Source organism: Calonectris borealis, chromosome 24 (genome assembly GCF_964195595.1).
Source record: "Calonectris borealis chromosome 24, bCalBor7.hap1.2, whole genome shotgun sequence".
NCBI classification, from domain to species: Eukaryota; Metazoa; Chordata; class Aves; order Procellariiformes; family Procellariidae; genus Calonectris; species Calonectris borealis.
The window spans coordinates 2713137-2734687 of record NC_134335.1 but is presented as its reverse complement, the minus strand read 5'-3'; the positions used below and the strand labels follow the sequence as shown (position 1 = coordinate 2734687).

General features: G+C 46.3%; 2 protein-coding genes across 2 annotated transcripts; one reads left to right on the top strand and one right to left on the bottom strand.

The window, feature by feature from the left end:
- The first annotated feature begins 467 nt into the window (after positions 1 to 467).
- Positions 468 to 7205, top strand: POU2AF3 (POU class 2 homeobox associating factor 3). The gene is made up of 5 exons (XM_075172661.1): positions 468 to 474; positions 2638 to 2756; positions 5099 to 5156; positions 6136 to 6362; positions 6867 to 7205. Exons 1-5 carry the CDS (start codon positions 468 to 470, stop codon positions 7203 to 7205), a joined length of 750 nt encoding a protein of 249 aa, XP_075028762.1.
- A 4161-nt stretch (positions 7206 to 11366) lies between these two features.
- Positions 11367 to 21359, bottom strand: LOC142092521 (NF-kappa-B inhibitor delta-like). Its single transcript, XM_075172660.1, has 7 exons — positions 21330 to 21359; positions 21038 to 21220; positions 18640 to 18691; positions 18063 to 18229; positions 17589 to 17705; positions 13754 to 13918; positions 11367 to 13330 (listed from the first exon to the last, which is right to left on the bottom strand). Exons 1-7 carry the CDS (start codon positions 21357 to 21359, stop codon positions 13259 to 13261), a joined length of 786 nt encoding a protein of 261 aa, XP_075028761.1. The 3' UTR covers positions 11367 to 13258.
- Between the last annotated feature and the right edge of the window lie 192 nt (positions 21360 to 21551).

The window sequence follows — 21551 nt, the reverse complement described above, 5'->3', positions numbered from 1 at the left end:
ATACTGAGCCGGTTTCGAGGCATCTGCTTCGTTCGGGGAAAGATGGATAAAACCCTGCAAATGTCCCAAAAGCAAAGGGTGGAGAGGGTGGCCCCACCAAATCTTATTCCCCCAGACCTTCTGCTAGGTGGGGATGTGCTCAGTTTCACAAAAAGATAGCCCATTTTGTGGAGCCTTTGAATATTCAAATTGAAAGTATCGCGCAATCATTGATTGTCAAATCATTGGTTTCTAGAGGTTTTAAATACTTGGCATTAGGAGAGAAAAACTCAAACTTATACCCGTAGGGATAAAACAATAATATTGTCAGGATCCACCTGGCATTGCCACCAGGCAAGCAGGTCCCTTCACCCCCAAATTTTAAGCCTGTCTCCTCTCGCCCCCTTCACCTGCTCTGGGGCCGGGGCCGAGGCCACCGCTGCTGCTGCACCGGGCACCCGGCGAGGTGCTGCCCGCTCCTGCTCAGGATGTCCGGTAAGCCCCGCCGCCCCCCCTCCCCCCCCCCCCGCCACCCCATTTTGGAGATGTTTCGGGGTTCGCCGGCGTCATTTCGCGAGTGAGGCAATCTCGCCTCCCAAGCGAGGAGGAACCGGGGAGGGCGGGGAGGAGGGAAGGAGGAGGCAGGGAAGGGCTCCTGCCCGCCAAGTGCCGGCCTCGGCCGACCGCGCGGCCGCCAGCGGTGCCGGGGCGCAGCGGGGCGCAGCGCAGCGGGCAGGGCCGGCCCGCCGGTAACGGCCGGCGGGGGGAGCCGGGGCGCCGCAGAGCCGGGCGACCCGGCCCGGCCCGGCGCCGCTCGCTCTCCGGCGGCCATCCCCGTGGCTCCCGGCGGGGAATCGCAACCGTCCCGAGCCCCTGCGGCGAGGTGGGAGACGCGGCCCCCGCACCGTTGCCCCCCACCTCTTTGTGCCCTCCCCACATGGCCTGCCCTCGCCACGCTGCTCTTGACCCTCAGCCTGCCCTGACTGCTCTGCTCTCCGACCCCAAGTCCACACTGACCCCCAGCCTACCCTTGTCACCCTGCTCCTGATTCCCAGCCTGCCTGACCACCCCGTTGCCTGACCCCCAGCCCCAGGTTCATCACCCTGCCCCTTCCACCCACAGCCTGGCCAGACCGGTAGAGCTGGCTGTGGTAGCCCTGCTCTTGATGCTTTGGCTGCACGTAGACCACTTTGGGGCCTCGGGGTGCTAGAAAAGCAGGATCCTTGAGGCACAATGCTCTGCCACGGGAGCCGGGGGTGGGAGCTGCCTGACAGCCGGCCCCTGAGTTATAGATATGTCCATAGCTCACCTGCTAGTTTGTCTTTGAGTTGCTCATAGTGTAGCCTCTAGCCCTGTCCAGCTACCTGTGCAGACCAGAGCTAAGAGGCTGTACGCAGCATGAACCAAACTTGCAGAAGGGGCTGCTAGCTCAGGGCCCTCCCTGGCTATAGAAAGGCCTGGTAACAGGGTGTTCTCATTAAACTCAACCCTTCCCTCCCCTCATTTTCCCCACCTTCAGTTTGTTGAATAGAAACAAAACATAAAAATATGAGATGAATAATCCCCAGCTGCTGAGAGCACAGCTCAGCAAACTCCCCTCGAAGCAGACCCAGGTCAGCCTGCCACCTTTCTGGAGGGACCTGTATGCCTGTTCCAGAGCACCAAGGGGGCAGCAAGAGGGCCAGGGGCGGGCAGACAGGAGGGTGAAGATGCTGTATGGCCATCAACAATGGGGAGGGGTTATAGCAGAAGAGGACAGTGCCTACAGCGTGGGATTTCTTGGATATGTGGGCAGAACCCGCAAATCCAGCACTGTCTTCTTGCTGCATGCAGCAGCCATAGGACAGGGAATCTGCAACCAGCTGCCTCCACTGGGGAACAGCTGACTGCAGGATGAGACAACACCAGTGTTTGTAGCATCTGCTACTGGACGAAAATAACAGCAGAAAGTTAGGACAGAAACAGAACTGCCAGAGGCTTGAAGTATTTTACCATGAGTACAGCAAGTGAAAGTGATTTTTCACAATAGGTAAATTCTTTACCATTTCCTGTACTAAAAATCCCTCATCAGGTAGTGACTGATGATTGCTGATTGGTTTTGGCTGGATTAAAGACATCCTAAATGCCTGTTTGGAATAAATGGGAGGTGTACAGAATGAGCAAAATAAAGAGATAATCTAGGCTTTGCAAGAAGTGATTCATGAAAGCAGTCATTTTATTTGTGTTTTTTTTATCCCTCTGAATAACTGCCCACATATTTCCATTATTTTATTCCTGGTCTTCATCTGCCAGATAAAGTGCTTCCCATATTTATTTTCAGGTCCTAAGAGTGGCGAATATGACAGGAATTTAAATAACTTCAACAGTAGCACCAGACGGAGATTGGTATTAGGACACCTGGAGGGTGGGGTGGAAGGAGGAGATAGAAAAGAACAAAATACGTATGATTACTAAATATAATCAACACCAACTTTTTCATAAATGTCTGCTTGTCACAAGCTTGAATAGCAGGTGTTAAAGAGGGCTATAAACTGTGGTTACAAGTGACTTAACAGTGACCAGTTAATCATCTGTTACCTCTAAGTAGACTCCACGTAGAGCACGCCTGAAAACATGCTGGATTTGCTGTGTGCTCTGAAAATCTCCCATCTTGTACAGTGTTTTTTCCACAACTTCTTTCAGGAAAGCCCAAGGTCTATCAAGGTGTTAGAGTAAAGATTACAGTTAAGGAGTTGCTGCAGCAGAGAAGAGCACGACAAGCAGCAACCGGTGCAGCGGTAAGCAAAAATCTTTTGGTATCTGCTTTGTCTCTTCTCGCTTAATCTTTTTTGCCAGGACTGTAATCTCTGGGCCAAGGAGACTGCCAAAGTCTGAGTATAGCAGGCTGGTAAGGATGGGGGAGAAGAACATTCAGGCAGGGTAACTGCAGCACTGATGTAAACAGGTGACGGCCTGAGCCATTAGTACAGGGAGGAAGCAGAGCTGGTGCTCCAGAAACGTAACTCACTCTGGGACAGAAGGATCACATGGACAAATTTCAGTCCAACTTACAGTTATCACAGCAACTCCAGTATCATTATGCTGGATGAGCAAGGCAGGCCATGGTCATTGCCCGCCATTGAAAATGTGGCCTGGCTGGGCTGAAGCATGCACCAAACCGTTTTGCAGCATCAGGTGAAGGGTATGCCCAGGGCACGCCTTTGACCCAACCTGTGCAGCTTTGAGGAGCAACCAGTGCAAAGCTCTGTCACACTAAAGCTTCCCTAACCTCCCCCTTTTTCACAAGTCTCAGCCCCCCCGGAAGCTGCTTTCAACCACCCCCTACCCCTGGAGGCTTTCTCTTGTCCAGTTAGATCAGGCAGGAAATGAAGGCACCAGAGGTACAGTGCCTCCAGCAGCTCCCAGGCAGTTTTCCACTGTTTTGGGTTTGGGAATTTGGGACTCAGCAACAGCCCCAAATTTTGGCTAGCAGAAAGGAATAAAACAAGGCATGGGCAAAGACCCCTTAAGCAGGGCTCCATCCTGCTCCATTAGGGCTCCTTAGTGTAACATTCAAGTGTGCTTGACTGAATTCAAGTCTCCAACATTTTTCAGTACCACCTGGGCAGCTCCTAGCCCCATCCCTTCTAAAGGAGGGGACGGAGATCTGTGTGTGTGTACACACTCACGTGTACACTCTCTCTCTCACTCACTCTTCCAGTCTTTGTAGGAGTCCTCTAGCTCCAGCCACTCTAGGGATTTGCATAAAGAGGTTGGTAAATCATTACTTCTTCCTGGTTCATGACATTACAGCTTTGGATGGTTTTCAGATTTCATCTCCTACCTCCTGTACCTCGTTGCGGCTGATCAAAAAGCTGATCAGCCTGCAAGCCAGAGGCAGAGAGGCCTGGGTGAAGAGTGCACAAAACTGCTGGGCTTTGGAAATGCTGGGTCACTCCTCCCCTCCAGCCCTAATGGAAGGAGCCTCTTCATCGCAGCCAGGCGTCACAGGGCTGCGTGGAACTGGTTTTTGCTTCCCAGAGCGAGTTTACACAGTGCTTGTTTTGCCCACACAGGAAAAAGCGAAAAGTGGCAGTGCAGGAGGTTACCTTTGTGATCTGCAAAAGGTATGCGTTGTCCTGGAGAGGCCCCAGAGGCTAGGGCCAGCAGGATAAGCTGCCTCCGTGCACTGCTGCTGGTGGTACGGCTCTGTCTGCCTTGTTACACATCTGCAGTCAAAGAGAAGAGGGGTAGTCCTACAGGCACTTTCAGCCCAGAATAGCCACTATTTAATGAATTAAATGCACGGGGATGTGCCAGGAAGCTGTTGCTAGGGAAATAAGCCACTAACACAAGAGCATTTTGAATAAAGAAAATGAAGTGGAAGTCTGTATGAGTTAAAGCTGAGGAAAAAAAAACAGTATTTGTATTTGCAGAGTAAAATCCTGGTCCCAAACAACAAGCATCAAAACTGCCGTTGCTCTTGGGGTGGATTTCTCCCCTCCAGCAGGTCAGGTTCCTAGAACAGATTGGTCTGTCCTCTTCAGCTTCCCTCAGAAAATGAGACTGCCCATTTTCATAGAGGCACGTAGCTGTTTTAGAGTGGGGAGCGATGTCAGAGCTGGTTCTGAAATGACATCAACACCAAGCACGGCGACCCAGTCTGATGCCCAGCCATGGGAATACCTGCAATTGTCTTTAGTCATGTTTCAAGAGTTATCGCTACAATTTGTTAATTACTCATTCTCAATCATATTTATCCCTACAAATTCTTTGGGATCCCTCCACTGTGGAATTCATGGTCCTAGAAATTAACACGTGTTAGTTTCAAAGGCAGCCACATCTCTGCTGAATTAACAGTAATAATGCAGCAGAAAGAGCGCACTAGCAAGGTGCTGTATCAAGGGCTTTACACCAGGTTGGTGTTGTGCTCTACCGTTATAGATTCAGGGAAAAATCATGTTATGCATGTTAATCTTGTTCTGTCAATGCTAGGGAAGTTTTGCATGTCACAGCCATGAGGTAAATAAGGTTTACATAAATAGGTTGAAGCGAAATCCTGACTTAGCTCAGCATGCAGAAAAATGCTTCCCTGTGTTACAGTGTATACAATTCCTTTTCTTCCCTTCTCTTTGGTCAGGCTTCTTGGGGCGGCAGCAGCATCCAGTTTTCAGAGTCTGTGTCTCCTCCTCACCCAGGTTGGTACAAAGCCCATCCACATCTTCCTTCCCACCCCCTTCCCAATTTTTCCCGCCGCCGGAGTCTTTCCAGCCCTTGGTTGAGGCAGGCACTACCAAATAACCATAACCAGCAATGCAGCCAATCAGCACCTGAAAGGAGTCCGTGAAATGCAGATGAGGATGCCGTGAGGCCAGCAGCGTATATATTACCCCATTCAGGAGCACGCTCACATGCTCTCATTTGTGCAGTTTATTCTTCCCACAGCAAGGAGCAAGATCCCCCTCAGGAAGGGATGCTCACCCCCTAGGGAATAACACTGCTGGCATCACCTTCTCCAGGCTGCAATCTGTGGGTCCGATTGGAACTAGAGGGTCAGATTGCCTTGGAGCACTTTACTGAGCTCTAACAAAGTTGGCTGCTCTCCTGGCAGCATCTGTAGGAGCAAGAGGAGTATCAGGTTTTTGGAAACACAAAGAGTTTCTTCCTCCTGTATGTGAATATCCAAGGAAAGGGAAAGCGGTGGGGGGAATAGCACTCTGGGCTCACAGATCCTTCAATTATTCTGCAGCCAAAGCAGAAAGACCTAAAAGGTTGGGCAGGTATGAATATATACATTGTATGGACAAGGAAATGATTAAATCATCAATATTTGGGAATCTATTTGCTTATGTTAATACAGAAACGTGAGACATAACAAAGCTTTTTCAGGCTGGAAAGTCTCCATCTGTTTATGTATTTTGGGTGCTTCTCACTTCCTCCCCACATCTAGCTAAACACTGCCACCTTGAACCTGCAAACAGTTATGACTCTGAGTGACTCCACCCATGTACAGTTCCATTGCCCTCAGACCCTGAACTTGAAAGACCTTTTCCTTGTCTAAATCCATAGGGCTACCAAACAGATGAGAGTACTGAAAACTGACCTCGGGCAACACCTGCCCTTTCTGAAGACAGATACTGAATAATCGGCTACTGTCTGGTTTACCTTCTCTCCTAGCTCCTTTTGATGCAGAACCCATCTCTTCTGTTCCCAACTATTGTCCATCATGGCAGTTTTCGAATTGCCTCTCCTGCGAAGAAAGCCCTAGCTATTTGGAGCAGCTGGTAGATTCCTGTCTTCAGACAGATGCGCCTTTAGACCCAACCTTCAGTGCTTTCCAGACATCCTCGCACTATACCTCAGACGCCTTCCAGCCAGTCTCGCTCTGCTTTAACCAGGGCTTGGTAAGCTTTGTGTCCCAGGGGAGCAGCCATAGGCACTCAGAGGGAAGATGGGGAAGGGAGTCACATCCTGGGGCAGAACAGCAGCAAGCAGATTTGGAAATGTGGCTGCTTTTAGGGGCATGGGCTACAGCCATAGCAATGCTGTGGCTGTTTGTGTGGACTTCTGCATGGTTTCCCATTGGGAGCAGGGACAGGGAGGCCCAGCCAAACTTAGAGAGAGGCTGTAGAATAGAATGTCCCTTCTACAGATCCTGTAGATTTCCTGCAAAGAATAGCCCAGTTCCTGCTAGCGGTTGTCTAATTCACAGAAAAGCTCCCTATTAACACTAATGTCACAGGAACTGCCTCTTGGGTTTAGGCCTCCAAGGGCCGAACCATCTCCCTGCGTAACCAGACCCTCCTGAGAAAGGCAACGGCGTGGAAATTCTGGCTGCTGTCCACATTTCCCCAAATAACACCCTGAAACATCCTGTTGTTTTTGGTTTTTTTTCTCTCAAACTCTAGGCTGCTGGATCCCCCAGTTCAGCTGATCTGTCCAGCCCATTAAACTATAGCTGCTCTCCTCCTCAGCTATCTCCTTTCACTGCGCTGACCCACAGCCCACCCTCTGCTCTGGACACCAAGACCTATGGCTACCCTGTGGAGGAGTGGTCCTGCCATACCCCCTCCCCATATACCACCTCTGCCTGCTGCTGCACTGCCTGTGGCTCCCAGCATGTGGACAACAGGGTCCCGCAGTACTTCCCCTGCCCCAGCACGGATTGCATGGACTACCTACCACCCATAGCCATGGCTGATGACTTCTTCAGAAGGGATAGGAACTGTGACATCTGCTATAGCTAATGGGGACTGTGGTTTTACACATCCACTGTATCCAAATCAGATTAATTGCCCATGAACTATGCAAAGTTGCGCTGCCTAACACAGTCCAGTTTATTTCCTTCACTACTCACATATTTTCTGTATGACGTTGTCACTACATTAGTCCTCCTGTCTTGTACAGTCAGGGGTGTTTTGTTGCTGTTGTTGTGGTGGTTTTTTTTTTTTTTGCTGTTTGTTTTTGTGGTGGTTGTTTTTTAAAGAAATCCTAAGCTGCCTTACCAAACACAAGTCATTAAGCCAGTTCTTTTTGATACAAATAAATAATTTGGTATGCATGCTGAAGCCTATTCATTCCTCATGTGCTAAATGTCACTGCTTTTTTCTTCTGCTAATGATCCAGGATCCTGGCCCTGTTCTCACAAAGGTGAGGAAGAGAGACTGTCAGCAACCTACACAAGGAGCAATTACTCAGCAGTATGAAAGGTCTTGCTTACCCTCTCCAGCAGATAAAAAATCTTTACGTATCTCAGCACCCAGCACACTATCCAGAGAGAAAGCTGTGCAGCACCCCGCTCTGAAATGGATCTGCAGCTTCTTAGCCACTGCTTCTGCTCAGATGCCATGATGGTATTCTCTAGTGGTTCTTGCAGAAAAGGAAAACCGCTGTTTTCCATGCAAGCTCAGGGCATAGCCCGTGGGTCATGTGCCAGAAAGGCCCCTCAGGCCTGCTCAGAGGTTGAATCCAGTGCCAAACTTCTTTGGCTGCTGCTCAACACCAGCTTCCCTGTGAAGGTAGAGTTTCAGTGAGAGACTGATGTAGTTCAGCAGCCCTTTGTATAGTTTGGTCTATTGATACCAGGTTTTCTCCACCTTTCAGCATAATCAACTGAACAGGAGCTAAATAATTTTTTTTTTTGAAGTAGATAATGGGAAAGTTATCATACCTGAGGATTCCCTGTTTCTTGCATAAATCCAGACCTTTCTAAGACTGTGTCTCACCTGCTTTTGATAAACCTTGGTGAGGCAGACTGCCAAGCCACCAGTGTCTCAGCTGAGCACCCAGACTGGAAAGAAAGAAGCATCTCTCCATATTAAAACCAACACAAATGAAAAAACTAACTATACCTGTGAAGACAAATAAATAATTTAACTAGCTGTATGCTCACCTTCTCCTCCAGACACTTCTACAGTTAGCTGAAAAGCTTTCCTCTCCCCAGAGCTGAAATTACCCATATGGCTGAGGATGCAACAGACACACATATCTGGCTGGCAAATAGGGAGGTTTCCTTCATTCTACCAAAAAAACCAACCAATATTTCCTCACCCTGTGAAATCTATGAAGAACTAAGAGTAACATTTTTTTAATGAGACTTTAAAAAGATATTTGTATAATGCCAGTTATTTCAACCTTCTATCCCCGCCTATCAGAAAACAGAGCTGTTACATCCCATGCAGCCTCCAGGGTTCTCTTCACTTCTAGTTCTATATGAGCTAAAAATGGCGGTTTTTTCCATGTCCAGTCCAGGTCCCTGGACAGGATGTTTCATTTTTGCCATGCTAGACAAGGAGATTACACAGAGATAACTACCTTTCCAGCATCCAGTTCCTTTACCTTATGTAAGGCAGCAGCTTTTTTTCCAAAATTTGCTTTAAAATAGTTTGACAACTTTAAATAATATCTTCCCCTCTCCCCTGTTGTTACCTGATTAATCTCAGAGTTGGTCCAAGTGATAAACACATTCGGTCACAGAAAGCTTATAAATAGGAGTTAACAGCTGTATCTGTGCTGCAATTAAAGGTGTGATTACCTCTGTGCAGAGACACTCTATTAGGTGTCTTTTTAGTAGTGCTGGCAGGTGCTTCAGCCCCCTGAGTGTTCTCTCAGGACACTGGAGGGTTATACTTCTACTGCCCCAGCCTGCTCCACAGCTTGCTCAGTGCTGGCTACTCCTGCCTGCTGCTTGAGGAGTGGGCACACCTTCAGCCACATATCAAAACCCCTTATCACCAACATGAAAGAGCCACAAGAAGATAAGGTTGAGGCAAGATATTTGAGGCTTCTAGTGGAAATGGGGTGATCACATCCTCCCCATGGGCTAGCAACATTGGCCTGAGCTTAACAGAGCCGAGAAGAGGTGTTCTCATACAGCAAAAGAAAGAGTAGGTGAGAATGATAAGTAAGCATTCAACAAGGAAAGCACTCATATTAATACATTTTACAGCAAGGTTAATAATATCCCAGACTACACAACAGTGCCAGCAAGGAAGTCAAGTGAAATGTTACAGTCTAACAACACATCTCTCACCTCCACATCAGGTGGATAGCTAAATCTAATACATTATCAGCAGATTGCACATTTATCAGTATATTGTGGCATAGATCTGTACAGCTATCAGTGGTTACACTGCATCTGCAAAGAGGACTGCTCTGTGCAGACTGTGCTGTGCAGTGGAGAGGTTGTGCCCATCATTGAACCTATGGCTGCTGTTTAGGCATAACCACTTATGAGTGGCAGTGTGAGATGAGCACTACAAACCACCCTACATCCCATTCTTATTCCTGCTCCTTGGATGTTGCCTGACACAGGCAAAAAAAGCACCCCTTCAGAGGGGGAAGCTGTCTCTTAAAGGGCTGGGCTGGTGTCACCACTGAGCTTCCACACTTCCAGAGCTCACAGGTGGCTGAGGTGCTGAGATGGGACCATGCAGTGTGTTCTTAAAGATAGCAGATATTTAACAGCTGTTGGCCTCATGCTGCATGGGACCAGCTGCTCTGAAGTTACCAACTGCTCTGTTGGGACAAGGATATTTCCCGCAAAATGTTTCTATGCACTCGGGTATCTGGACACTAACAGCTTCCATTAAGTAAGTAGCACTGTCCTCCACCCCTTGCAGCCTTTTCCTATTTCTCTGCTGCTCTTTCTCCAGTTGTTTTGTAATCCCCCATGCCAGAGACTGCAAACATGTTTTAGACACCGTTTCCCCAACTCCATGTCAATAGCTCCAGGTGACATGCAGTGCAAGTAAAAGCTTGCTGACTGTCTACACAATGATGTCTTGTTGACACAAGAAAGGAAAAAAACCAGAGAAGGACTATTCAAAGGTTGACTGTGCATTTTCTGGCTATGAGGAATATATTCTTTCCCCTCTTTATTCCCCTCCCCCCCCCCCCAAAAAAAAAAAAAAAGGGGTTAGAGGAAAGTAGCTTGGGTCATATCTCCAACAAAGCGGGCACAGCACTACTGAAACGCTGGCACTTTATCAGTCCCTGCCAGCTATATAAACATGTGTTTACACAAAAGTGAGGATCACCCGATTCTTGCAAAAGCCATGAATAACTCCAGAAGTAACCCACAGTTACAGAGAAAATAAAAGGTTCTTATTTTCAGGTTCTTTACCAGTTGCACAGAGTATTTGATCAAAAAGTTTTCCTTGCCAACCGACTGGCGGCTTTTCTATGGTGCCACTTCAGAACATTTTTTTCATTATAACAAGCCTTTGTTATTAGCAACTTTTCCAAAGCCACAGGTAGGAAGAGATAAACTGTGCAAATAAGGGGGTATCACGTGCTACCAGTACTGCTAAGGTTATAAAAGGTACATTTCCCCTGAAACAGTAATAAAAAATTGAGGGGTTAACTGTGAACTAAGATACTGCTCAAATCAATGAAATTCACCCCAGCACAGAAGACTTAACACTCAGGCCACCTTTGAGCCTTAAAAGGGATTTTCCTGATACACAGACCAGGAACTGGCTGGCTTGACAGGGAAAGGGAAAGGTGCTTTACATGCATGGGGAAACAGCAGCTTCCAACTGTCTCCTGAATCCAGTCCAAAGACAATATGAACAGCTTGTTGATTATGGTGGCTTCAGAGCAGGCCGCTAATGTATGAGCTTTGGGAAGCTGAATACAGGTGTGCCTGTAGAGAGAACGAATCCTTCCTAGGTCAGTCATGGGATCTTCCTTCTGCAAATCTCATTTATCAGCTCTGAGTAACACAGGCTGCCAGAGTGATGCTTTGAATGAAGCCATGTCCATCCCTCCCCAGACCAATATTTTCCCTGATATTCTGAAGATGGTGATGTTTACAGACTACAAGTCACTATGGCATTGCTCTGTATTAAGCATCCAACAGCAGGCAGATGAGATAAGAGATAAGGCAATAAAGAGAGAATCCACTCTAGAAAACAGCTCATGTATTTTTTTCACTTGCTGCAAAAGGACTTCTGTTATCTCATAGACATTTCTAGATGGCAAAAAGCTTTTTACATTTTCCCTGGTGCATCACATGCCACATGCTGGTCACAGTTTCACAGTTTTGTTGCTAGCAAGTTCCAGAAACAGATATTTTATTGACCGTTTTGTCTTGACACACAGCACTAACTCACCAATGCAGTTATCACTCAATTCAGGGCTTGTTATAACATCCCTTCAAAGTAAGAAAGCACATGCTTTTGCTGGCCTATGCCCAGATACATGCAAATTTATGCAAACACAGGCAAATACATGTCTGCTTTTTTGTCAGCGGATGTTGGCAGGTTTGTAGATATGATGTAGTGAGAAGCAATAGCAAAACAGCAGAGAGGAGGGCTGAGAAAGTCGAGAAGATCTCTGCATTTCTTAAGAGCTTTTGTTCAAGTCTGCTAAACAGTTGTTTAAACAGTCCAGGTCTCGAGACTGACAAGTGCTTTAGAAAACCCACTGAGTTAGTCAGTGAGTGATCAAGGAAGTTAATGCAGTGATTTAAGACATCTGCCCTTCATCTTATTGTTCAGTTGTGTTAGAAAAAATAACTTGAGCAACACTGAGAAATCAGCGAACTGTAATTCAGAATGTGTACTGAAGATGAGACACCCTCTGTGAAAGGGTTGTCAAAACATGGCTTTCACTCCCTTCAGGCATCTACCTTCAATCCTATTGACCCGGCAGAGACACTGTTGCCAGTTGATTGCACAGCAATTCACAAATCATTTCACAGAAAGAACAAGAAGAATCTGTTAAAACACTCCCTTAGATAAGAATGGGAATAGGAGAGCACTTACCACATTGCACTCTGACCCTGCTGTGTACAGGCCCACACGGCTCAAAGGTTTTCTACCCTGTCCATGCCTAAAAGCTGTTGAAGACCTAAAGGAAGCCTCTGTCTCCTACACAGGCATTAGCTCAGGTGAGGGTTCAGCTCCCCACCCTGAGGTGCTTCCAGAGCTATTCTTTGCCATCAGAGCTGGAGACTTGGATTGGATCAGATGTCTCAAAGAGGAGTCCCTTCACTGGGAAGCATTCAGGAGCCACACGAACCTGCGCTGCTGAGAACCTTCCCCATGTACTTGCTCTTACAAGCCTCTGTTTTCTTTTCTCGGGGTGGGGTGAGAGACTGTGGCAATGGACAGCTGCTTCAGCTTTCTTCCACAAAGCGCTAAGAAACGGGGTAGCAGCAGCTTGCAGGAACTCTCACTTGGAGCTCTTGAGTCCAGATGTCCGTTCTCTCAGGTGAAATACAGGCATGGATGACTCCTCAGGCTGACTTGACCTCTTCCATCCAGTCTTTTCCCTCCCCTCAGGTTCCTGCATTCCCAGACTAGCAGGATCAATGGAGGTAACTGCACATCACAAAGGCTTCAGCATTTCAACCAGTACCTCTGTACAGCACCTAACAAGAGGCACAGTTCGAGCATGTCTTAGAGCAGTATTTCTCAACCTTTTATATCCAAACTACTGTCTTGTGTTCTGTCACCACCATGGGTTTCAGTGGCCACAAAATCAAAGGTTGGCTGTACTTCGAACATTTGCTTATTCATGTACAGCCATTTGCTTTGCTTGCCTCCTTGCTTGCAAGCAATGCTTGGGGTTTATTAGTATTCTTTGTTAACAAAATTAAGTTTTCAACCATTTGAAAACTCATCTTCTGATATCTTACATGTTACTTGTGGTCCAGAGGTTGAGAAACACTGTCATCCCACCCTGGTTTAAAGACTCCAGGAACAGGGACATGTTGGTTAACCATCCTCACAGTTTTTCTAAGAGGTCTTGTGCAATCAGCAAGGTGAAGTTGAAGCCGGAAATTGCAGGCAACCTAGGATCTGGCATTTTGGCGACAGGAAATGAATGCAGATGTAACTTTCCCTTTCTTCAGCAAATGCCTAACCTGCCAAGAAAATGTAGACGTTCATAACATACCCTCTGAAGACACTACAATACATACATACACACACACACTTATATACATGTATATGTGTAACTAAATACACATATAAACATATGAGAGACTACAATGAGCTCCAGGAGCCTTTTCATACCTGTAGGCATGAAACCCAATCATCCCTTGAGATTTGCTGCCATTATGAAAGAACTACACATTGATACCTCCCCAGATGTATTTGGAGTACCAGCTAATGCCCTCTTTGTGCTCCTTCATTACAGATTTACTGAAGTGGGGAACCCCCAAGCCTACAGAACTGCAGCGTCAGACCCATGTCGTACAACTTGTCCTCACTGTTCCCCTGGTAAGGACAGACAGCTGTGGTATGCACAGATGTGTTAGGAAGCAGCAGCAATGCGGATCATGTACCTGATCCCCATCTTTTCCAGAAGGAGCCATGTGGATTGGCTGATCGTTGTCTAAGTTTCGGATGCTCGGGTCTGCCCCATGGTCAAGGAGCAACTGGACAATTTCTTTCTGGTTCTTGTCACGAGGCAATGCAGCTGCCATATGCAAAGCTGTGTTGCCATGTGCCTAATGCAGTGGAAGAAAAAGAAAAAGAAGAAGAAAAAAAAAGAGAAACCTCCTGATAAGCTGTGCCATCTACTCAGAATTGTCCTAGAAATGGAGACTTGTGAAATGAGAGCTGAAGAAACCTCACACGATTACTTACCGGGAGGTGAGGGAGTACCTCTGCTCTGTTTCTCCCATGTATGGCTGCTCATGCAGGAGATTTGTGGATTTAGATTTTTCTCTCTAATAGAGGACTACCAATTGGGGTGCTTTGATGCTTTGCGGACAGCTAACAAATAGTCCTATATCAGCAACATTCCTAACCACTCTGCAACCCCCTGCTAAATCATACCCTCATGTAAGCAGAGACTTGATGAGTTATTTGAAAAAGAGAAGGATAGAGGCCATGTAGCATGCGTATTTATCCAGGAGAAACAATAGGAACTATTTCACTGGGAAACATTTAAGTCAGTCTAAGGGACACAAAACACATTACGCTGTGTTACACATCACACATGGGCTATGCAAGGATCAACAACAGCAGACCCATTTGTGCTCCACACATCTCCACTATTCCCTTTTACAATCACTTGCAAGTGCCAGAAAGTTGCAAAGAGACCTTGACACAAGTGAAAGCCAGACTCAATAGTGTATAGGTTACACGCGAGGCTCAGAATGATCTCTTGGGTACCAGGCACCTTTGACTGTGGGAGTCCTCCCAGGTCACCAAACTCATGGCATTAAAAAGAGGTGCTTTGAAAGGTACCAAGCTGTCCCGGTGGTCCAGCCGAGCCAGAGGTCCAGCAGCCCGTGTCCCTCAGTGACTTTGTGTACCACGGACCCAACAGAGCTGCAGGTGGCTTGGCTCTGCAGCAGACAAAATAAATCATGCAAGGCTCCAAACCTTCTCCTGGTTCCTTCCCAGAATGCTGAAGATAGTGCTTGGTTTTATTTTCATGGCGCTGTCATTAAGCAGAATCCTGAGGTCAAGGGCCTACTTAAGCATATATTGACTCCAGCTTTTCAGTAACAGGATTTGCACAGAAAGGACAGACAAAATTTTTTTGTGAAGCCACGGGGGGGCGCAGGACGGAGCATGCTGCAATTTGTTGCAGAAAAGCTCTGGTATCACCAGACCGTGTAGAAATCTGTGCCCCTGCCTAGTCAGGTATAACTGGTAACGGTTTTAAATGAGAAAAACCTAATAAGCAAATGCATAAGGCAAGGTATTTTTAGTCTGCAAGAAGTCTCATTTAGGCAGCTGTATATTTTTTCTCTGGGAAACAATCATACATTTGTCATGAACTTGGAATGGCTGGACACAAATTGCAAGGTGTATTACTCTTCTAGTTGTTAAAAGGAATACATGTGATTTTCAGGTGCTATTTACCGCTGAGACATACGGGACGTTGAAGCACAAAACAAAATAGCAAAATCTTAACAGCTATTCTTAGACAAGGCATTTTTTACAAGCCCTGAACAAGCAGATCCTTGTCAATTTTATCATCCCATGGAGTCAAGAGATAGTTACAAGCTCTTTATAGGACTTCTCGTTAAAATGGAAACATCTGCATTTGTTTACTGCATCTTTGTGGCAGGAGCACTTGATAGCTTCCAAATCCAGGCATGGGGCTAAGAAAAGAAGGCAATCTGACAATGCCTGATCTTGAAGCCTCCCATTGACTTTAACAGGGCTTATGCGAGACAATGGACCAGAGCACCAATATGTGGACTCTAGGAATCCTTCAGGTGAAAAATACCTCAAAGGCCTCAATGCTTTTCTCATTGTGAAATCCACGAGGAAATGGATTTGGAATGAAACAACCACAGCAAGCAGTGGGTGAGCCAGGGAAACCAAAACATGGACTCCAGCATCCCTGTTTTCTTGCCTTCTTTATACTTGGAAGAGCTAAAAAGCCAGGATGGGTATCAGACAACCTTGCCATCATATTTCTTACTGTCCCAGACAGCTCACCAACAAGACTGAAGACTCCAAGTGATCTTATCACAGTAGGAAGCTCTCTCAGGATTGTGATCTAGAGACAACAGCAGACTCCCATGGACAAGCTAGCACCTGCCTAACAGGTCTTAAAAGAAACAGAAAGAATGTAGTGAAAAGGCAGCATAAGGCCCTTCACTGTACAGAAAGACAGAAACTCAGTGTTATTACCCACATACACAAAGCAAAACATGTTTCCTCCAGTCCAACAGAAATCTGTAAGGGAAAAAAAATGTGAAGCTGCCCAGTATTTGCTTCCCAACTGAGCAACTGTTTTGATAGAGAACATTCAATTCCTTTCTGATGGACACAAGCATGTGGATGCTCTAGGGAGTACAAGCAAGGCTAAGAGACTGAAACTGTTGAGATGAAAAGCTAATGCACTGACTGTCTCAAAACAGGGAGCCCTAGCCTTGTCCTCCCCTCCCTCTGTCCTTTCCTGCTCAAGGGTACCGTTCTGCAGAAGCACCCAGAATCACCCACTTAGTCCTGCTGAGACGGGGCAGTTAGTCAAGAGCCAAAGCTCTAGCTGATGGTGCAGAGCGATGTCTCAGCTAAGGCACAGGAATGTCAGGATTTTTGCTTAGGAGGATGGGTGAAGCCGATACATCTGCAAGATAGTGTCACTGCTTGGTATCTGCTCAGAGGTGAAGTATGGGGCAGCAAGGGGATGGGCGACACAACAGCAGCACTGGGAAGATTTCTAGCTTGCTTTATACAACCTAGGAATGGCTGTGCCTCCAGAAGCCCTGCACTGAGAAACTAATGTTAGCAAAACTTCAGCTCAGTAAGCAGGGTTGTATAGAGCGCCTAAAGCCAGGTCTCGAGCCCCCAGAGTCAGAGGTGGTTACTCGCCATAGTGCCTAGGCTCCCGCATGCTCAGCAAGGATGCTGCCTCACTTCAGAGAGCTGGTTTCCCCATGCTTCACCTGCCTGGCAACGTCAGCCACTGGTTCACTGCCTGTCGCACGTGTCTGTCTTCTGTTATTGCTCCCGGCAGCTGTTAGGGCTTGGTGGGCCCTGTGAATATTTTGATTCTCTAGGCTCAAACTTGCAAGCAGCGATCACAATAATCAGTTTGGGCTCAGGCACAGAGCCAGAAGACTTGCAAATAACATTTAAGGCAGAAAGAGTCACCATCTCCCTTAACTGAAATAGGAGTTTCGTCCTTCCTATGGATGGCACATTTGACAGGGGAAGTTACTTGCTACATGGCTGCCCTAAACTGCTGTTTTTCAGTATTATGTTGCTGCCAACAGCAAACCATTGCGTCATTGCAGATCTGTTTTCTCAATCCTCTGCCTAATGTAATGAAGTTCACGTTCCTCCTCAAGTAACCGCTTCCCACGTCCTTCCTTTGGTGTCAACTTATGCCTGCTGGGAGAGGGGCCTGCATTTCACGACTCAGAGTTCAAGCCAGGCACTGCTTTCCAGGTGAAGTGTCTATTTACTGGAAAATGCAGTTTCAGGTTGAAAAAAACCCAAAAGTTCAGATTCACAAACCGTTGCTCATTCCCTCCAGAAAAAACATGTGTGGGAAGAGAGTAACTGGTTTCTGCAGGACCCCACAGATCTCCTAACACCTCTGTCTGCATGCAGCCTCCCACCGCAGCACAGCTCTCACACTGCTCTCGGCATGTCCTCTGCCTGTGGATGTGCACACAAATCCTGTACACACACAGCCTGACTCACCTTATTGTTGACAAAGTCCTTGGACTTGGAAGCATTCAGCTCCAAGAAGTATCTGAGGAGGGAGATGTTCCCATCCTGGACTGTATAATGAAGAACTGTCTTGTTGCTCTTCACATCCTATTTAAAAACAGAAAAAAACAAACAAAATAAGAAATGTTCTGCAGAACAACCTGAAGATATTATATAAATCCATCGGAGAAAAGTCCAGGCCAGCTCTGCAGCTAATGTGGAGCACCTCTTTCCCTCAATGGCCCTCTTACAGTCCAGTGTTTGCTTCAGGCTGCAAGAAAGTAACTCCAAAAGGCAGCATCTAACTCTGCAACCAGTCACTTGAGAGGGGAACAGGCTTGGTTCTTCTGGCAGCAGTTCATTCCTTCTTGAATTCTATAGTTTGAGCACAACACAAGCATCAGGCAGGGCAGGGGAGAGTTCACATAAACGAACAGCATACGGATAACTGAGCTGATCCCTTACCCGGCTGTAGATGGAGGCTCCTGTCTGCACCAGGAGGTGGATACAGGACTCCAGCTCTTCGCTCTGGTGCTGAAGATCTTTGTGGTGCTCCTCCATCAATGTCTGGGAACCCTGCTCCCGGAGCAGGGCATTGTGGGCCAGAACAGCACAATGGAGAGGGGTATGGCCTGGAAAACCAAGTAGGGAGGAAGATAACAACAGTCCCAACAAAGACATTGATGTACAGAGAGGAAGCGAGGGCTGGCAGGGAGAGCGTATGCATGTCTGCACATGTGTAGTTAAAGCACAAGCCCTTCTCTGGTTTCAAAGGTACCATGTGGGTTGTATAGACACTTCATGGGGCACTCCAGCATGTGCTCAGTTCCAGCTGTGCATTGAATCAGCATTGAACCATCAGCACCATCGAATTCTGTGGCATTTGAGCGCACCGCAACGACTCTCCCCCAGGCAGTTTCTGAGGTCACTCTGGCCTCCTAGCATACCACCAAATACCAATGAGCACCAGTCAATGAAATAGCCAATACAGTTTTCCATTTTTTGTAATACCACTATAAAATATTTGTACAAAGAGTTTTACCTTCAAAATCCTTCATTTCTAAATCAAGAGGGAAACCTAGTGACAGTATAACCTAGAAGCAACAGAGAAATGGAAAATTTTAGTTCAGCAGACCGCTGTCCAAGCCAAAATCTGTCAAAACTAACAAAATTTTAAAACAAACAAAGAAACAATCAGATAATTATCATTTAACTATAAACTAAGCTTATTTGACACTAAACTTACTTGACACTAGATTTCAGTGTTGTGAATCTATTTCCTAACAGGGACATTCAGGGTTATACAAGATGATCATGTTCCCTAGTTTCCTAAGCCCCACCTAAGTTTAGGATCCTATTAGATTCTTAGTCCAGAACAGTAAAATTAAGTCACTGGCCCCAGCTCAAGAGTGCTAGCCTCCTTGTTTTCACCCTGGATTAAGCAAAGGCACCAATAACACCATTTCATATTTATTCTGAGTTATTACTGGCAAGGATAAATGAAAATCTCTCCTTGACATGTACAGCCAGACTTTATTACCTAAAAGTTTGCTGACATTGGAAATTCTCAGACTGGATTTATTTACTTTTTCTTTTTAATGTGCAGCAGATGTGCAGCAGTGTGACAGGTGAAAACCACAGCTTGTTGCAATGGCTGCAGCAATGAGGATGCAGAGCCTATAAATGGCATGAAATAGTGGTCTGGAGATGAGCATTGCTTGGATTTAACAGAAAGTAAAAATTTTAAAACTCTAACGTAAGAAAATGATAGATTCGATGTGATGCAGCCAAGTTATACTATTGTCTATATTATTACAGATAATGCATTTTTTGCTCTTGATTGAATAAAGCAAGTTGTTCACATTACAACATCTTGGCTGAGAATTTTTGCAGTGCAGTGACTCATCCAGAACCTTGTCAAGTTAGACAAGGTGCAGGACAGGATCCTTCTGCTGAAAGATTATCCAGAACGGTTAGGGCTTGTGCTGTTTTTTCGTAACAATAATATAATATATACAGAACAAATATTGACAAGTAGCTCTGAGCTGCCTGATGATTAGGGAGTAGATGTTTAATCCATTAGAAAAAACAATTAAAATAAACAAACAAACAAACAAACCATAAAGCATTTCATGGCTTTGACCGCACTGAGAAGCAAGCCTGTGTACATTTTCCCTTTTTATGTCAAGGGAAAAAAAACCAAACCAAAACAAAAACCAAAACACAAACCACCACAAGTCACTCTGAGAGGCTTTGTTGGAATCATCTGGATGTAAAACACTTTTCCCCACTGAATGAAACACCTGTTTTCCAAAGAACTCGCTAGGTTACACATTAATTGCTTGCTCATGACTTAACCCAGGGTGTGTGCAAGGCAGAGCTAATGAATGCTGGAGATGGACTGCCAGCATGCCAGGTACCCCCCTGGCACTTCCACTGATACATCCTTCATCCTCAGAGGACCCTGTGCCCTGCCCTCAGGTAAACTTAGCAGCAGCCACGCTGCTGCAATGGAACTCTGCATTGAAGCTGCCTATACTCAATCCTGACATGAATCAAGGCAGGCATGTTTTATTAATTCCATTTTATGGCCAATAGCTAAGCATTTGAGAGACACATTCCAGTATGCTTATCTCTGCTATGTAATGCCTTCCAAAAATTCCCACAGTGCCTTTTCTAATGTGCTAATTTGCTCTTCAGGGCCGTTAGAGTCTGGCTGGCACACAACTTAGTTGTAGACCCTCTCTACAGAAAGATCTGTGAAGCAATAGGGAAGTGAAGATCTGGTCATATAAGTCATGAAAGGTCTAGTAGATTCTGGCCATACAGGAGTATCTAGTTTCTCTCACGCCCTGGAAAATCTTCGCGATGGATCTTGGTTTTGCATAAAATCTGAAAAATTCATCTCATTTTGAAGGCTGTGCCTGTGCTGGCTCTATCTGCAGGGTCACATCTACTCTCTCTACAGCTGGCTTGAGTCTGGACAGAACTTGTTGCTCCCATCTGGATGACACTGACATCAGGGAGGGGGTTTCACAGTGGTATTATTGCTTCCTCTCCTCACACCCCACAGCTGCCTGCAGCCTCTGGGGAACCCCCTCCAACGCCGGCATCAGTATAACACTGGGGGCTCAAGCCAGAGCAAGCCCACTCTGTCTGGCCTGCCATCAGCAGATTTAGAGCTATAATCTGCAGGAAGAATTTATTTTCCCTCCCAGATACGCTAAAGCCATTTCCTCTGTAACAGGAGCTGCAAGTATAGTCCTAAAACAGGAATAACCTGGGAAGTCGATTCCTAACACAATGAAAAGGAGACTTCAGTCAATCTTCATTGCTTACTGACATATTGCCTTCCGAGACGGTTATTTAAAGACACCAATATTGAGACTTTATTGTGGGTTTATATTGCTAGCAATTAAAACCATAAAAGCTTCTCCTACCTGAAGAACTTGGGCATACCCATATGTTGCAGCAAGATGTAAAGCTGACTGCCCTTTGTTGTCTACAGCATTGACATCTGCTCCTGTCTGGATCAAATCATAGACAATAGCTGGCTGCCTGGCAGTGACAGCCACCAGCAGAGGAGTCTGAAAATAGCAGCACAGCAAATAAAATGTGAGAGTCTAGAAGCAGATGCTATCATAAAACAAGGACCGGCGAAAGACAGTCTGGGCTGAATGGTATCTAGAATCCCAAGGATTGTGGTGCATAAACCAAAGAAAGCTCACAGACAAATTTTGAATCCCACATATTAAGGCCCATGGCGTCACGAGATAGGGGGCATTTCCCAGCTCCTGCTGAACTCCCTCTGGTGTTCTTTGGCCCTAATTTGGATGACAATCCAAGTCCAGTATTTTTGAAACACTCTTTATGTCAGGTGCAGCACTCAGCATAAATCTGTTATTCATAAAACTTTTGGCCTCAGAGACTACTGCCAACATACATATATTTTCC

What these genes read in the sequence shown, in the direction of transcription:
- LOC142092521 (XM_075172660.1), bottom strand. Translation starts at nt 21,359, where the DNA reads ATGGGCCTTAATATGTGGGATTCAAAATTT. An exon ending in GGTATGCCCAAGTTCTTCAG is followed by an intron (nt 18,692 to 21,037) that starts GTAGGAGAAGCT and finishes TGTTGCTTCTAG; the next exon opens with GTTATACTGTCACTAGGTTT. An exon ending in AGGACTTTGTCAACAATAAG is followed by an intron (nt 13,919 to 17,588) that starts GTGAGTCAGGCT and finishes CCACTGCATTAG; the next exon opens with GCACATGGCAACACAGCTTT.
- POU2AF3 (XM_075172661.1), top strand. An exon ending in AAGCAGCAACCGGTGCAGCG is followed by an intron (nt 2,757 to 5,098) that starts GTAAGCAAAAAT and finishes CTCTTTGGTCAG; the next exon opens with GCTTCTTGGGGCGGCAGCAG. An exon ending in TCTGCTTTAACCAGGGCTTG is followed by an intron (nt 6,363 to 6,866) that starts GTAAGCTTTGTG and finishes CTCAAACTCTAG; the next exon opens with GCTGCTGGATCCCCCAGTTC.